We start from the raw sequence: 18,196 nt of genomic DNA, 5'->3' as shown, positions 1-18,196 counted from the left end.
GGCAGAGAGAGAGAGAGAGAGAGAGAGAGAGAGAGAGAGAGAATTCCAAGCAGGTTCCATGCTCTGCACAGAGCCCGATGCGGGGCTTGATCTCACAAACCATGAGGTCATGACCTGAGCTGAAATCAAGAGTCAGAGGCTTAACCGACTGAGCCACCCAGGCACACTTGGAAGAAATTGTTTTGTTTTTTAAAAAAAATTTAAAAAATATATATTTATTTATTTTTGAGAGAGACAGAAAGAGAGGGAGACAAGAATCTGAAGCAGGCTCCAGGCTCTGAGCTATCAGCACAGAGCCCGACGCGGGGCTCGAACCCATGAACCGTGAGATCGTGACCTGAGCCAAAGTCGGACCTTAACCAACTGAGCTGCCCAGGCGCCCCAGAAGAAATTGTTTTTAAAATCATTTTATCTATAGAAGTTTCCCAGTTGACAGGTTTTATTACAAAAGTTTTCCGTTGATTATTTGCAACACAAAGTGGCTATGCCTATAGAAACCATAGTAAAGGAATGATTAGTACCCATCAGACCCACAGAAACCCATGGAACACATATGAGGCCATATGTGTGTTTTTGTTTGAATATCTTTCTGAGGGGAGAGTTCCTCTTCTGAAGGGTGATTCCTCTTCTCTTACTAGACACCTTGCGTTAAGACTCACATTTTGTCTTTCTTGCCAGTGTTCTCGTGGTGATTCCTTCTCCCTCCCCTTTCCCCATCTTCCTTGATCTCTTCACCCTCTCTCACTCTCCTTCCCACCCCCAGGCTTGAACAGAAGCAAAAGGAAGGCATTGTTCCCAGCACTGCTGGCTGATTGTCTTCACTGGGGAAGAAAAAAAAGGAGGGGATGTTGCTTCCTTAGAGGCAGCTTGCTGGTCTGGAGAAGCTGCCATTATTTGCAGCTTAATATTTTGGAGGTATTGAGAAAACAGACTGCAGTGTGATCCTCTTAACACTAGAGAGAACTGGAGAAATATACAGGGGTCCTGCAGACAGTTATGTAAAGACCAAGTGAATGTTCCGCTTTTGCAGTATCCTAGCGAAGCTCCATTCATTTTTAGAAAATACAAATTTACAGTTTATACTTGCACGCATGCATCTTTGCCCTCCACTCACGTCAGATAAGCAGAGAGGGGTTTTTCTTAGCGGAGGAACTGGTCAGGTGTGGGCAAGGTGGAGGTAAGGTTCTTGAGGGCCTGTGAGCCCCGCAACTTTTCGCCTGTCCAGAAACTCAGTCCTGCCTCCAGGTCACAGGCTGGCCTCCTGGGGGAGCCTGTGGGGTGGTGGCCACAGGGGCTTCCCTCTCCCAGGGCTGCTGTTTTTCTGCAATACCATTTCATCAGTCCATTTGGCCATGGTGGCGTTCCTGGGGGTGGGGTGGGAATTGTACCGCCAGTGCTGAAGTTGTAGGTCCCTTGCACAGGCCGCTGTGTGCTCACCCGTGACACTGCCCCCCACCACCCATCCTGGAAATTGCACTTTCTGTCCTGCTCTGTTAGCTGTCTAACTCTCACCCACCCCGAAACTCACAAAGTTTATGTCTCCCAAGTTCCTCTTGTTTGTGTGATTCTAGGTATTTCGGCTTTCTTGAAGATAAAGTGGCACTAAAAAACCCCTGCACACATGACGTGTCCACTGGAGAGCCTTGGACATACATGCATGCACACACACTACACGTGGCTCTCAGAATCCCTGGTACCGTAGCAGAGCGCTACTAGTCGGTGTTAACCATAGAGATGCAAGAACTGAAGGCCCTTGGTTAGAGGGCCTTCCTTCTCTTTGGCTGCTTAAAAAAACCAGAAGACAAACAGATTTGCAGGGTCAGACCCAATGATTCCCGTCTGTGGTTGAGGAGGGATCCCCTGGCAGTAGTTCAGAGTATCTCGGAGGCTCGTAACATGACCATTACTCTGTGAGTTGGGTGTTCACATGTGGCAGGACACTTCAGTTGAACAGGGGACCGAGGAAGCAGGGCCTCTTGGATCCTGAGAGTTCCTCTTGGATCCTGGCAGTTCTTGGCATGCCTGGACCCACCGTTGTGGCAGGTGTCTGAGAGAGCAATGGCAAAAATAAAAGCAGCCAACTTCTTCTCTGAAATAGTCACATGGTGGCTCTGACTGGATAATGTGAAATTAAACCTAAGGAAGGCCTCCTGTCCATTTAGCCGAAGCCCCTCCTATTCACGCATGTCCTCATCCATTCATTGACTTACTCAACCAAGTCATTGAGCACCTGCCCTGTGCCAGGCTATGACATGCCAGCACTGTTGTAGGTGCTGGAGAGGCAGTACGTCTGTCCTCACTGAGCTTCCAGTAGGTGGCCTTCATCATGCTTGCCTTGAGAAAGGGAGTAATGAGACCGGAAGAAAGAAGAGGGTAGGAGCAGGTACCAACTTTAGGGGAAGGTGTAAAATTAATTTTATTTCTCTACCAGAAATTAATTTAATGCTGGATGAATTGGATGGATGGATGAGTTGTTTCTAAATTGGGACAAATACTAAGGTATAACCTTCACTGAAATGAGAGCTCATTGATTACCTACTTCCGCCCCTTTGTAAAGTGAAGTTGTTTTGCTTAATTTAAATATCTATCTATCTATCTATCTATCTATCTATCTATCTATCTATCAGACAGGGCATAAGAGCGCATGTGTATGCCAGCATGGGAAAGGGGCAGAGAGAGAGGGAGACAGAATCCCAAGGAGGCTCCGTGCTGTCAGCGCAGAGCCAGATGCAGGACTCAGACTCACAAACTGTGAGATCATGACCTGCACCAAAATCAAGAGTCAGATGCTTAACCAACTGAACCACTCAGGTGCCATTTTGCTTAATCTTTACACCTATTTTTCTCTTTTGTTGGATTTGTTGGTTTTTCTTTTTTAAGTCTATGATTTAGAACACAAAATTATTAGCAAAGAATTTCATAGTTTCCAAGTCTAATCAATTTCAAGTTCCATGAGGGCAGGGGCCATATTTTCTTTAGTTTTATTGAGGTATAATCAATACACAATAAACTGCATACATTGAAATTGTATTATTTGATGAGTTTTGATATGTGTACACACCAGTGAAACCATCACTACGATAAAATGAACACATCCATCACCCCCAAAATCTTCCTCGTGCCCTTTTGTAATTCATACCTCCCTTTTCATTCCCACCATCCCTAGTTATCACTGATCTGATTTTTGGCACTATAGATTAGTTTGCATGTTTACTAGTATTCTAGAATAAACTCATATAGCATGTATTTTTTTTAAACTAGCTTCTTTCACTTAGCATATTATTTTTAAATACATCTATTTGGTTGTATCAATATTGTATTTTTTTTTATTACTGAATAGTATTCCACTGTATGGATATATCACTATTTGTGTATCCATTCACCTGTTGATGTACATTTGGGTTGTTTCCAGTTTTCAGCTATTAGAAAGAAGCTGCTATGAATATTCTTGTACATGTCTCTGTATGGTCAGATACCTTTCATTTATCTTGGGTAAATACAATGGCGTATTTTTAAATCTCCGTATCTCTTGTGCTTCACACATTATCTAGCATGTAGTAAGTAAATGCTCAGCAAATATTATCCTAAGTAGTTTCTGGACTTTTTCTACATTTTTATAGTAATTGATATGTAAGACTAACTTAATTTTTTTGAATATTTACTTTTTAATTTCGAGAAAAGGCAAGTGGAGGAGGGCCAGGGAGGGGGGATAGAGGATCTCAGCAGGCTCTGCACTGACAGGCTGACAGCAGTGAGCTCGATGTGGGGCTCAAACTCATGAACCGTGAGATCATGACCCGAGCTGAGAAGTCAAAACAGTCAACCTACTGAGCCACCCAGGTGCCCCCAAGATTAACTTACTTTTAAAATTACTTAAAATATGATTTTGCTTAAGGCAAAAAAGTATTTCTGCTATTATCCTCTTTTCCTAGTGTGCTTTGTGATATTTTATGCACTGTGGTCAAGCTTAATTGCATACTCCTCTATTTTTTGAGTTCTTGGAATATTTATGGATTCCTCAACGGAGAAAGTGAAGAAATACTGGTATGTTACCTAAAGAAATAATATAAAATATTCAAAAGATTTCTGTTAAGTCTTTTTTCTTATTGAATTCTATAACAAAATTAGAGACTATATGTGGGGGAGAAAAGTTTAAATGTTGAAAAATTGTAGAAATCTTATTCTTAATGGCAAAAAGAATTATGCTAAAATAACATATTGGTGATGGTGATGGGCCAGATATTGTGCTGAGTGCTTTATGAGCATATCAAAATTAATCCTCATGATAATCTAGGTTAGGTTATTTTAATATCCCCATTTTACAGATGAGGAAATGGAGACCAAAAGAGGTCAGTTAACTTGCATAGAACCACGGATCTGGCATTTAAACACAGGCCTGCCTGACACTGAAACTGTCTGTGCTCTCCACTGTTATGATGCATCGACTGTGCTATGTTAAAACATTAAAACAGCACCTTTTGGGATGAGCACTGGGTGTTGTATGGAAACCAATTTGACAGTAAATTTCATATATTAAAAAATAAAAATAATAATAATAATAATAAAAACAAACATTAAAACAGGACTCAAAATATTGTGGCATGTTCAGTAAGTTAATAAAGAGATTCTAGCAATATTGTTAATTGTTGCACGCATAATTCACATAAATTTTTCTGGAAGTTGATCAACTTGCAGGTTTCTTCCCTAAAAATTTCTGACTTTATATTTAAAGTCACTTTAAAAAAGTGTTTATTTTTGAGAGAGAGAGAGAGAGAGAGGGAGGGAGAGAGATCGCAAACGGGGGAGGGGCAGAGAGCAGGGGATTCAGAGGATCCGAAGTGGGCTCCTTGCCGACCGCAGACAGCCCAATGGAGGGCTCGAACTCACAAACCACGAGATCATTACCTGACCTGAAGTCAGATGCTTAACCAGTTGAGCCACCCACGCACCCCTATATTTAAAGCCAGTTTTTAGCCTCTTCTCATCACTGTCAGTGGTCAGTCTATTTCTGATCTCACCTTCTTTTAGGCAGAGTTCTTAGGTAGACAGAAATATTCAGCCCTTTTCTCTAGCAGTGGATCCACCACATTGTCTCTGGACTTGTGACTGCCTGGCACCCTGGAGACCCAGCAGACCCAAGATAATGCTTTCTCTGTGATTACTCTTCTATTTCTTGCCCCAAATTTAAAATAAGTATTGGCTGGGAACCCTCGTTAGTCCTGTTAGGCAACAAAGGGTGTGTGTGTGTGTGTGTGTGTGTGTGTGTGTGTGTGTGTGTGTGTGTCTTCTTTACTCCCTAGATTATAGGTCTCAGCAGGTAGGAAGTGTAGCCCATATTTCTGAACTCTTGCTAAAGAGGCATCTGACATCACTCTAGGTGGAAATCCTAGAGTTACAGAGAAATTTGTCTCCCAGTAAGATTTCACGTGAACCTGGGAAGCTTGTAGTAAATGTGTGAGGATTAAGATAGCTTTGTTAAACCTGGGATTGGGGTGCCTGAGTGGCTCAGTCAGTTGGGTGTCCAACTTCAGCTCAGGTCATGATCTTGCAGTTTGTGAGTTCAAGCCCCACATGGGGCCCTGTGCTGATAGCTCAGAGCCTGGAGCCTGCTTTGGATTCTATGTCTCCCTCTCTCTCTGTCCCCCCACCCCCCCATGCTCTGTCTTTCTCTATCAAATAAATAAATATAAAAAAATTATAAAAACCTAGGGTGATAAAGTTACAAAGTTAATCAGAATCTAGTGTAGAAGGTGATTCTGTGGGCTTCTGTCTCTTTCAAAGGAGGCTCCATGAAAGATGAATGTTTAGGTGTAGCAATTAATAGAATTCATTTATGTTTTAAGAACTCTATAATCCATGCTTATAATCTGATAAACACCTGTTGTTTTAGATGATACGAACCAAGCTCCAGGTATCAACATACATACTCAAATTATAATAGTCAAGAGAAATGAAGTATTTCCACGATATTGTGCTTATAAACATAAATATTAAGGTAGGTCGTGATTGTGACCACCCAGAAACCGATGATATCTAACTCAGCATGCTGAGCATGTGGCATTACCTACTACATCCTGGCCATGGGCTGTCCTCCCTGACAGATCTGCCACGTGAGGGCCCTTTCTGCCACTGAGACCCAGTTGCAGATTTTCCAGGTTTTTGCTCTTGACATTTTTGGAGAGATGGAGTCATATAATGGTTATTAGAAGGCTTAAGTGAGTCAGTTTATGTAAACTCATGGGATAGTACCCGGCACATGGTGCTGTGTAAGTGTTAACCTATTATTGTGTTTATTATTCAAATATGGACTAAATCAGATGCTCTGATTTAGTATATTTAAATTCACCCAGGGAGTCTCATCATTTTGTACCTACGCTGCCAGATTCAGAGCCCAAATCCTAACACCAAGTTTCATATAACTACTTATTTTTCAGTAAAACATTTACCTATACGGCGCCTTCGGCAGGAAATGTGTCCAAGTGAAAGTCTGGCCCAGAATTCAAATGTTGCTTTAAAAACCCATTCTCTATTTGTGCATCTTCTGTAGCTTATCAGTAAGGAATATTGAAACTTGGTGAACTAGGAACAAGTAGGCATTTGGGAATAGTGCAGGAATGCATGTCTCTGAGGAGAGAGGTAGCCGAGAATTATGATGTGTCACATTCATGGTGTTTTAGCCGAATGTACACCTGTGGATTGAATCTTGTCACACGCATGTCAGTAACCCCAGTGTACTCTTAACTCATGGAATGGGAGGTATACCGGGCAGGCCAGGTATTGGAGGAATACAGTGACAAGTACAAAATAACAAAAATCGAGGAACGTTAACATTGGACGTGAAGAGGTCATTTAACCCAGTGTTGCCCAAACTTCAGCCATTGTGCCTACTACTTACATGATTTTGGCATATAGATGTGCCATCTGTATAGTGCTGTTATTGACTTAATGTTTCCTCTAAATACTTCCGTGTTCTTTTTCCTTAAATACACTTAATTTTGAAAGGCAGCTGTATCACTCAGTAAATGGAAAACCATTAATAAATGGTAACCATGAAACTAAAAACAATAAAAACAAATGTTTGTCCAAGTTGCACCTAAAACCAACTCAGTTACCACCATGCCATACTTTGGGAAACACTGACTTAGTTCACTTGTTTCCTTTATGGATGCGGAATCTGAAGTATTAAGTAGCTGAGATGTGAGATCTTCTTATTCTAGAAAGCACTGTAAAAGGCAGCTAACTGCTATAACACGCAGTCCCCCAAAACCCAATGCCTAGGCACAACAGAAATTTTATTTCTTGCTTACATTATAAAAACTACCCTCCACTTGGTGATTCAGGGATCCATGTGTCTTCCATGTAGTGACTCCATTGTGTCTTTTTTGTTCATTTTGGAGAACAGCTTTATTGAGATATAATTCACATACCATATAGTTCACCCACCTAAATTGTGTAATTCAGTGATTTTTAATATGTTCACAGAGTGGTGCAACTGTCACTGCAATCAATTATAGAACATATTCATCACCCCACAAAAGAAACCTTATACCCATTAGACTCCATTGTCTTGTGGTCCTTAGAATCTTCCACTGGATTTTCTCATCTTACGGGGGCACAAAGGAGGAGACGGAACATGGAGGATGGTATGAAAGGTTTTAGAGGACAGGAAGTGGTCTTACATCGCTGCTGCCTACACTGTCTTGGCCAGAGCTCAGTCCTGTGCCCTCATCTAAATGCATGAAGATGAGACAATGCACTTTAGTTGGGCACCCAGGAAGAAGAAGAAAATGTGGCAATCTGAGATCATTGGCATCTTCTCTGCTCCAGGGGATTTTCAACGTTTGGATTGAATTTATTAGGTCTGGAATTGCTTGAATTTGGAAGTCTGTTTACATGAAATTTATGAAGTAAAGGGTCCGTATACATTTATCTCTACCTCACTCATTCTAATTTTTACCAATTTTAAGAATTAAACTAAGTAAATCACTTTTAGACTTACTTGAAAACACATGTTAGTAAGTTTCGCTTTCAACTATAATAAAAATACTTGGTCACAGTTTTTAGAAGTGCTCTTGGGGGGCGCCTGGGTGGCGCAGTCGGTTAAACGTCCGACTTCAGCCAGGTCACGATCTCACGGTCCGTGAGTTCGAGCCCCGCGTCAGGCTCTGGGCTGATGGCTCAGAGCCTGGAGCCTGTTTCCGATTCTGTGTCTCCCTCTCTCTCTGTCCCTCCCCCGTTCATGCTCTGTCTCTCTCTGTCCCACAAATAAATAAAAAAACGTTGAAAAAAAAAAATTAAAAAAAAAAAAAAAAAAAAAAAAAAAGAAGTGCTCTTGGACCACAAAGAGGATTTGGGGAGAAAATTGCCAGAAGTATAGAAAAGTCCTAAGAGGGAATGACTACTCAAGAAAAAAACCTTTTTAAATACAGTGAAAAAGTACCTCTAGAAACCTTATAATTGCCTACATCAGCATTATCTTATATGAAGATTATTCTGTGTATTCAGAAATGGAACTTTCTGCCTTCAAATTCCTTATAATTTATAGCAGTCTTTCACCATCCTGTTTTTATGCTGGATGTTATGTTCAAAACCATAATTAAACCATGCTTATGTATGTAATGACTGGCTGCTTTAGGTAAAAGTGCTGGGGTGTTGGTGTTGTTGTTGTTGATGATGATGGCTCTTTTTGTGTGTAAAATCACTCTATAAAATGTAAAGCACCTACGTCAGTTATTACTATAAGTTGGTTAAGAGGGAGGAAAGAATGTTAAGATGCCAATTTTTTGTTTTTACTTCCTTTCATTTTTCACTAGAATTCAGTCTGTGGTAAAGAGGGGACATTTTATCATAGGATTATAAAATGGGAAATGACTTTAAATTCTATTTGTTCTACTTCTGATGCCAGAATGGTCTACATCAAAATTGCTCTCAGTATACACACACACACACACACACACACACACACACACACACACACAAAGTGCCAAATCCATCCTGAGGTTTTTCTTGTTTCTTGTGAATAACGTGGCTTGCTGCACTTAGGCCCATTCTTTGAACTCTGTCCTGAGTGGAAAGGGGGAAGAACTATCCTTGTGAATAGAATAGGCCTTTTGACTCATTGGAGATTTTTAGTAGAATGCGTCATTTTCTTTCTTTCCTTTTCAGGAGTTGACTGCAACTCTTTAGCTGTGTAGTATTGACCCATCTGAACTTTCATTATAAACAATCACTGTTCTTCTCCTTAACCTTAGCAAATGTCTGGTTGTAAACTGCTTAAGACTAAGAAATTTCATACTTGCTTATCTCCATCATGGTGTTTCTTTGGTATCTGTGTCTTGCCGGTGGTAGGAGGAAGCTGGAGTCCATCTTTAATGACTGTGGCTGAATGAAGGAATCATCCTGACGGAATGCAGTGAAGATGAACAGTAAATTTTGATGTGACCCGTCTGCTGAGGACTGTGTGTTCTAGGAATTTTAAATGTGTTCTTAATTCCATGGCAATATTTTATACAGCTCTCCCAGCAATATACCATGTGTGCACATACATATATATGATATTACACGCATACATATATGTATATAAAATATACTTTTTGTCTGTATGTTTTGGGTGGTTCCCTTGTCAATTGAACGTGCCTTGCCAGCAGCCCATCTTTGAGTTTATATCTATGATGATGTTTTAATTGTTGTGGCCTATTGAGAAAGAACAGTGGCTGATCAAACACTAAGCAATTTAGTAGTGCCCAGTGGAGGCCTAATGCTAGGAAGGCAGCGAGTGTACATGCAGAGGTTCCCTGTAGTTGGAATTGAGAGAAAAGTTGGAACTGGTTGTCATAAGGCCCAAAGGAATGCAAGCCTGTGATGCTGAAATAACTGGCTTTGGGAGAGACATCCAGCTCCAGTGAACACCCATCCATCACATTCAAGTAGTATTAATTTAAATTGTATTTTTGGTATAGTTTTGTTTCTATTTAATTTGTGAACTAGCTTTGGTCTCGGAGGGGTTATGAGCTATAAGCATAAGAAATTTCCACTTATTTCATGTTTGGGCTTTGTCAAACGATATCAAGTTAGTCAGGTATGTGTAGCACTTAAGAAGTCAAGATTGGAATTAGACAAGGGTTCAGATCCTGGTTTATTGTGTGACGTGTGGCAATTAATTATACCCTCTAAGCCTTGGTTTCTTCATCTGTTATATGGGATGACAACAGTTCTTATATAATGCTGTGAAGAGTCATTGAGTCATCCATGTGAAGAGGTTAACACGGTCCCTGATTCATAGTGAATGCTCTACAGTTGTTCGATTTTGATAATTTTATTTTTTATAATAAGACTGTAAAAATATCCAGTTTGAGAGACCTGGAGTCAGGTAAACGCTTTAGTGTTTTTGACAACTCTGGGTTCAATTGTGGCTCAGCCTCTTAGCCAATCTTGTAACCGCTCAGATGCTCAGTTTCATAACAACTTCCCAGCGTTGTTGTGAAAACTAATTGATGGGAAATGCTGTGTTTAGGGAGTGACTTTGTATGCCAGACCCTGTGCTAGGCCCCTATGTGCATTCTCTTTATTCCTGATAAAAGCCTATTCCTATAGATAAGGGAACTGAGAGGGGGCAGAGCTAACCCTAGGCCATACGACTTCTAAGTGGCAAAGCAGAGGGGTGACTCAGGGTCTCCCAGTCTCCACAGCTCATACCCTCTACCTGAGATCCTATTGCAATGCAAGGGTGATTCATCCAGCAAATTTCTTCTGCGGCATGCTGCTGGGAATAGCCACATTAGGAATAAAAGCCGTGATGGGGGAAAAGGAAGGGATCATTTGTGATATTGGAGGAAAATTCTGCTAGATCTTTCACAGTGCTTAATGGGGACTCAGGATGCCTGGGAAGTAGGGTCAGAAGGAGGAGATAGTCTCCTGAAGATAAATGGCTGACTTTCCAAATTTACCTGTGGCCGGCCTGGATGCTTGTATACGTTAAAAATTTTTTTATTTCGTTAATTTAGGATTGATATTGATATTTTTAAAATACTGAGTATTCTGGAAATTAAAGGAAAACAGGGTACCTTGTAAGACTTGCTGGGGGACAGGATCTCTCGTGTCTACCTCCCAGTTCTGCCATTCAGTTGATGTGTTGTTTTAAGCAAGTATCATTCACCTCTAGGTCTAGTTTCCCCATTTATGCTGGTTTGAAAATGTGTAAAATGGCTTTTCCATAACTCATTTTCAAGTTCAGTAAAGTATATAGACGATGTGCAAGAGAAGAGATATATATATCCTGTGTATACACACACACACACACACACACACACACACACACACACACCGTGTCATGCATACTTCTTTACAGACTGGCTCAGCACACTGTTTAATAAACATCTGCTAAGTGCCAGGCAGATTTTTCAGCTTGGATGATTCAAAATTCTCTTAGCTTTTTCGTGATTTTCAGTCTGGTGGGCAGGGTGAAGGCCATATAAATAAAAGGGCAACTTCACATGAGAAATGGAATGACCTTGGATATTTCTTCTTGGGCCACAATAGTAACAATAATGGATAGCATACTTCAGTAGTCATGAAGTAATTTTTTTTATTGAAGAAATGATAAATAGTCTGAATGGAGAAAAAAACTGTGTATGTGCCTTCTCTGTGTTGACTCTGTTCACCAGAGTGCAAAGACCAGGTGTTAAGAGGGCACATGGCTCTTTCAGTAACTCTTAGGGATCCCTATAGCAAGTCTCTTAATCCTTCCAAACCTTTTCTTCCTCAACCTTGCCTAATCTCCTAGGGTTCCCTGAGGTGTGTTTAGAATAAGGTTCTACTATATATCCCATATACGTGTTGAGAAAAGCAGAATTCTCTTTACTATAAAGAAAGCGATAAGCATTGATGAGTATGAGCCTCATATTTTCTTTTTTGAAATGTTTATTTATTTTTGAGAGAGAGAGAGAGAGAGGCAGAATGAGAGCAGGGGAGGGCAGAGAGAGGAAGACGCAAAATCTGAAGCAGGCTCTAGGCTCCCAGCTGATGGCACAGAGCCCAACGCAGGGCTTGAACTCACAAACTGCGAGATCATGACCTGAGCCGAAGTCGGACGCTTAACCGACTGAGCCACCCAGGTGCTGCTGAGCCTCATATTTTCAATTCCCTCTAAACATTTCCAGTGGGTTGTCCAATAGTCAACTCAAGCAACATTTCCCAACATTGCCTTTTCAACCCTGATTCTCCTGTGTTCCTTATGGCAGTTCATGGTATTGGTGTCTGCTCATCACTCAGACTCAAAATTGCTGAGGCTTCCTAACTCCTTCCTCTCTTAATCCCCGCATCTAATTGATGCCAGTGTTATGTGGACTTTATCTTCTAATGCTCCAGTGTCCCTGCTTTCCTCACATGACGTACTGCCATTGACTGGTTCGTGACCTTGCCATCCCTCACCTGAACTACCGTAACAGGCTCCTGGCTAGCCTCCCTGTTGTCTATCCATTTGTCACCCTGCCGTTAATAATCAGTATTTCAAAAACAAACCTCAACATAGCACTCTTCATTCCAAACTCTTAAGCCTGGCGTGTAGGCATCTTCCTAATTTGGTCCCAAATAACCTTTTTGATGTCATTTCCTGTACTTCCCCTGAACCACTCTGAGCCACAGTGAATTTCTTTCTGTTCCCTAAATGAGTCCTTTGCTGCTTCTGCTGCTCGGAACTTTTTTCTCTACTTTCTCTATAGGAAAACTCCTACTTATCCTTTAGAAACCAAATCAAAGCCGTACTTCCTCCCTGAAACTTCCTCACTCCTCCTGGCCCAATCACTGCCCCATTCCATAACACACCATGCGTTCACTTGACTTCTTCATTATTTGATTATGAATCACCCCCCTCTTCTCCTTTCACCCAAGATAGTATTGTGAACTCCTCTCGGGGAGACCCTTACCCCCCTCCGTAGCTTTGCACCTGCAGCACACGATGTGTGCTTGGTGTCTGATCCGTGTTTTCTGGTGGGATAGATAAAATCATGCGTGAGCAACTTAAATTCGAACCTTTATCTGCAAACCCAAATACTAATACGGTACGTGAGTAGATTGTAGATCGCAAATATATATAATCTGTATAATCTATATATTATTATATATCACAGAGTATGAGTTGAGGGGGCACAAGTCAACCCAGTATACAAGCCATCCTAAATTTTCCTGCATAGATTGACCTGCATTTAACAGCTGTATTTAGTAGCAGGGGCAGGTGGTGGGTGGAGTTGTGTGTCTTGGAAACAGACCATATATAGCCTATCGCTCAAGGGCTGAGAGAGCTGGCAGGTGATAAATGACCCCTGTGAGCAATGTCAGTGATTTTTCTCCAGCGTTGGGAGATTAAGGGTCATTTGACTCTCTCTGTGCTGTTAGCATTTACTACAGTTTCTACATTGAGCATGTGTGACTTATTAAAAGGAGGCTGGTACCGTGGCAATTTCTTCCTCCCATCGACTGGCCCAGGCCCCAGGAGGAGGATGGGTGGCCGTGTCTGACCAGACCTCTTGACACTTGTGCACTGGGTTCTATATACAAGCTGGCCCCCGCTCACCTTTCTGTCCTGTCTCATGCACCCTGTGCTTCTGCCGCATTGATCTTTTTTTGTGACTTATTTATTTTATGTAGCAGACACTTCCAGATATCATATCATAGGTCAGACACTATTCTAAGCACTTTGAAATACCTACTCCTTTGATTCTCACAGCTGTTATTATTCCCATTTCACATGTGAAACGACTGAGCCCATTCTGGATTATGTTTTTCTTTGTGGGTGCTGTTTACTCCTTCCCTATCATGTATCAGAATTTCTCTTCCAGAATTGTCATTGAATTTAAGCCTCAGCTCCTCTGTGCCCCTGAGCATCTTTTTTATTACAGAAGATAATCTTTTGTAATAATTATTATAGCATTGTATAATAAATACTGTGTCTGTCTCTCCTACAGGCAAACTTGGGCAAGTCACGTAATTTTAGTTTCCTCCCTCCATAAAATGAGTCTAGTAAGATTTACCACACAGAGTAGCTGTGAGGATTAAATGGCACAGGGTTTGAGCTCTCTGCTCAGGGAGTGAGCTTCACTGATCTTGACTGTGTACTTCTTGACACAGTTGCTGACACAGGACAGGTGTTGTTTTGGAGGATGCTGAAGGGCAGGGAGAGAAGGAAAAACCCAGGACAGCCCAAAGTCAAGGCTGCTCAGAGAGAAGAGAGTGTTGGCACTTGCAAATGCCTTACAAAGGGCCAAGTGGATGGCAGTTGAGCACGGACTGTTGGGTTTGGTGATGTTTTTGAGACCGGCTGAGCAGGCTGTGGTGAGGTGAGAGGTAGGCTGCAAGTGGCTAAGCAGGAGGAGTGGGTGGGAAGGAAATGGGGGCCGAGGGTGTAGTAGTCATCATCTCTTTCAGGAAGGGAAAAGTGAGGTCAGTAGCAGGGGCCAGAAGAAGGGTTCTTGGTGTGGATGGGAGAGGTCTGAATGTGTCTATCGGTAGAAGTAAGACCCTCAGAAAAGCACGACCGGGGAGAATGTCCTCTCTACCCTGGCGAAAGCTCAGTCCATGCTCAGAATCCTTGTTGCCCCCCCTGGGGACTTGGCTTCATTAACGCTGTTACTTGTTTGCAACTGTGGGGTATCCCAGGGTCTAGTGGGCTTTGGGGTCTTTGGGTAATTGATATGTTTAACTTGTCTGAGCTGTACTTTCCTCATCGTCTCCAAGAGACGGAAGAAAAGAGAAGAAAAAAAGGACAAATCTTAGAGTGCCTTTGATCTACAAAGGGAGGACGTTGGAAGGTATACTCATGGGATAGCTGCTGTCTTCTCCATAAAGCAGTCTCCCAGGACCAAGGGAGTGGGAAGGGTTTGTAGTTCTGATAAGACCGGTGGTCGTCATGGAGCCCACCAGGTTCTCGCCATTAGAGACACACAGAGGAACGAAGGAGCAGCAGTGAAGGCCTGGGCAGGCATGGAGAGGAAAATTACGATTATTGTTGACCTTCTGCAGCCAGGTAGAAAGGAATAGGGAGGGTGTGGATAGAACAGGGGGCTGATAAAAATGCCAAAGGATATATGGCAAGTGTGCAGGGGTTGGGGGAGAGAGGAAAGCGAGAAAGAGGCTACTATGATGAAATGACCTCCAGAAGAGTCTTGTCATCTATCAGATGGGAGCTGGTGGTCTGGGACAGTGGGTAGGTCTTAAAAGTCTTATGGTGACAGTAAAAATGCAGAGCAGATTCCTTGGAGGAGGATAGAGGGCCCAAAGGTTGTGACCAGAGGGCAATTCCAGAATATTTAATGAAGCAGTTTAGAATGACCAGTGCCAGGGAGTGGTGAGGTCACCCCAAATATTACAGTGTTCTTCATTTCTCTACTTTTTCTTCTATTCCTCATCATATGAATATCTACCCTCCTCTTCCCAAAGGTAACTTTTAGTCTTTATACAGCTTTTTCTGTGGAGTGTATCATTTATTAATATCATTCAGGAAACATTTTTTATTTCTACATTGAGTTTGTAGCGGTTTTTAATGGGTGTATTATATCAACTTATGTTCGCATACATTACTTTGTACTCTTTTTTTTTTTCCCCTTTGACAAATTCTCAGGTGTGAGGTTACTAAACATAAGGGTGGAGGGAGGTCTCGAAATGTCCTTACTTAATTGCTGCAGCCAGAATTGCAGTGAGCAGAGAGAGGGCAGTAGAGAAGCCAAGTAGCCCATCCAACAATAGAATGAGAATGGAAGCTTTATGGGAATACCTGAAATCCACCTCCCACCCTCCTGGTTCTGTGTGCTGCAGGGGAAAATGGAACTGGCTGGAGTTTTGCATCTGTGATCAGCTCCCTGGAGTTTTGCTTGATTTGGTCTTTGATGCTATTCTGGCAGGGTGAGGGTGTGGGGGTGGAGTGCTGACCTCAAGATGCTGAAGAAATTGAAAAGATCTAAGTCTGAGAGGGGAGGGTGACAAAAAAAAGAGGCAGGGGGAGTCCATTTATGTGTTCTAGAGTGTTGGGGGCAAGGATAAGAAAACTTCATCTTTAGAAATAAATGGAAATAATTACTTTTATTACAATTCTCACAGTGTTAGTATTTTGAAATGTTTTGGCAATAAATGGAAACCTGATTTAGGTAATTATTAAGGAAATAGTAATATTTTGAATCAGTGATTTCATCAACAGATATTACTATTAACCTCTTGTCTTGTATCTTATAATTGTAATGGTTCTCCCTCCCCACCCTCCTTTTTATCTTTCAACAGAAAAAATACAGAAAGGGATTTATTGATGTTTCAAAAATCAAGTGTGTGGAAATAGTGAAGAATGATGATGATGTTGTTCCCTGCCAAAACAAATATCCATTTCAGGTGAGTTGCCATGTGTTTGCCAAAGTGTAATTCTGGGTTTTTAGTCATGCTTACTACTACAGTTTCCTGGCATTGCTGTGGTCGTTGATTAAAAAAAATTTTTTTCAGCTTTTTTAAGGGACAATTGACACATAGGAGTTGTGTATATTTAAGGGGTACGACTTGATGTTTTGGTGTCTGTGTACATTGTGAAATGATCACAGTCAAACTAATTAACATCCATCATTTGACATAGTTACCATTTTCTTCCTTTCCTTTCCTTTCCTTTCCTTTCCTTTCCTTTCCTTTCCTTTCCTTTCCTTTCCTTTCACTTCCCTCCCCTCCCCTCCCCTCCCCTCCACTTCCCTTCTCTCCCCTTTGTTTCCCTCCATTTCCCTTCCTTTCTTTACCTTCCCTTCTCTTCCCTTCCCTCTCTTTTCTCTTTTCTTTTCTTTTCTTTTCTTTTTTCTTTTCTTTTGTATGTGAGCACTTAAGACCTGCCCCCTTAGCAAACTTCAGGTAAACCATCCAGTAGTATTAACTGTAATTACCATGCTGTACATTAGATTTCCAGAACATTCATCTTGCTTAACTGAAACTTTGTACCCTTTGACCAACATCTCCCCATGTCCCCCTCCTCCCTGTCCCTGACAACTACTCCCCTACTCTGCTTCTATGAATTTGACTATTTTAGATTTTGCATAGAGTGAGATCATGTGGCATTTGTTTTTCTGTGTCGGAAGGGAGATTTCTAGCCTTGTATTTATTTGTAGCCCATCAAGATGTTTTTCCCTTGTGACTGTGATCAAGGGTAAAGTGACAACAGACCAAAGACAAAATTCTTGGGTTAGTTTCCCAGGCTGAATTTTATTACTATATTAAAAATAATAAGAATAAGACTTTTAATTGCTCACCAGGAGTTACCTGTAAAAGAGGCACTGTGGTTCAAGGTTTGGACTCTGAAGTCAGATCCTGATTTTCTGGATGATTAGCCAAATGGCAATGGGTAGGTTAAGGAGCACAACACTGGGGGGACACCATGTGCAACATGTTCTATATGAATATTGCTTCCTGGAGTTACATAGGAGTGGAGGGTCTGGAGATCAGCCCTTTAGTCTCCTCCTCTATAAAATGTAAATACTGATGTCTTGATGGTCGGATTAATTGAGTTAATAATGTCTGTAAAGCACATAGTATAGAGTTGGGGTAGTATTTAATAAAGTTAGCTACTGCTGTTATTCATAGTGGCAAAAAGAAGGTATAGGAGTGAAACTGAGAGAGTAGTCCATTCATGTAAAATATTATTCAGAAAAATACTAGATTAGAATAATCCCCGAGACACCAAATTAACTTCAGGATCTTCAGTTAATTAGATTGTAAGAAATAAGATTAGTGAAGCATCTTGGCCTCTGTATATTTTTTCTTCGTGAAAACATAGTTCTTTGCAAAATATGTGTCCCACTTGATGTCGGCATGAAGAAATAGGTATGCTTTTGTAAGAAAGGAATGTGGGTTCTTTGGATCCGAAGTGATTGACTTTTATTTGATCATTTCAGAATCATTTATTGGCGCCTGTGGTACCAAAGGCTCTGTGCTAGGCAGAAGTGCTGTGCCTAAGTATTTCTCACCTCATCCACATTTTGTTTTATTTTAGGTTGTTCATGATGCTAACACACTTTACGTTTTTGCACCTAGTGCGCAAAGCAGGGACCGGTGGGTGAAGAAGTTAAAAGAAGGTAAAACTCATGTCATATTAGCTATAAATAATTTTAGGATGTTATCACTAAAAAAGAAATACAGCTAATGTATCTTGCATTTATAATCTTTTAATCTACAGTAAGTGTTT

At 41.3% G+C, this 18,196-nt stretch overlaps 1 protein-coding gene across 3 annotated transcripts in view; it reads left to right on the top strand.

Moving 5' to 3' along the window:
- The window catches only part of TEC (tec protein tyrosine kinase), a 123,515-nt gene that overhangs the window by 70,820 nt on the left and 34,499 nt on the right, over window positions 1-18,196 (top strand). For all 3 annotated transcript variants that reach the window (XM_078446137.2, XM_078446136.2, XM_078446135.2), the window contains exons 3-4: window positions 16,267-16,371; window positions 18,005-18,086. In XM_078446137.2, coding sequence (XP_078302263.1) covers window positions 16,267-16,371; window positions 18,005-18,086 — 187 coding nt within the window. The remainder of the gene's footprint in view (window positions 1-16,266; window positions 16,372-18,004; window positions 18,087-18,196) is intronic.

The sequence above is a fragment of the Panthera onca genome, chromosome B1 (genome assembly GCF_046562875.1).
Source record: "Panthera onca isolate mPanOnc1 chromosome B1, mPanOnc1 haplotype 2, whole genome shotgun sequence".
Classification (NCBI taxonomy): domain Eukaryota; kingdom Metazoa; phylum Chordata; class Mammalia; order Carnivora; family Felidae; genus Panthera; species Panthera onca.
The sequence above is the reverse complement of the archived record's forward strand: the minus strand, read 5'-3'. Positions and strand labels throughout refer to the sequence as shown.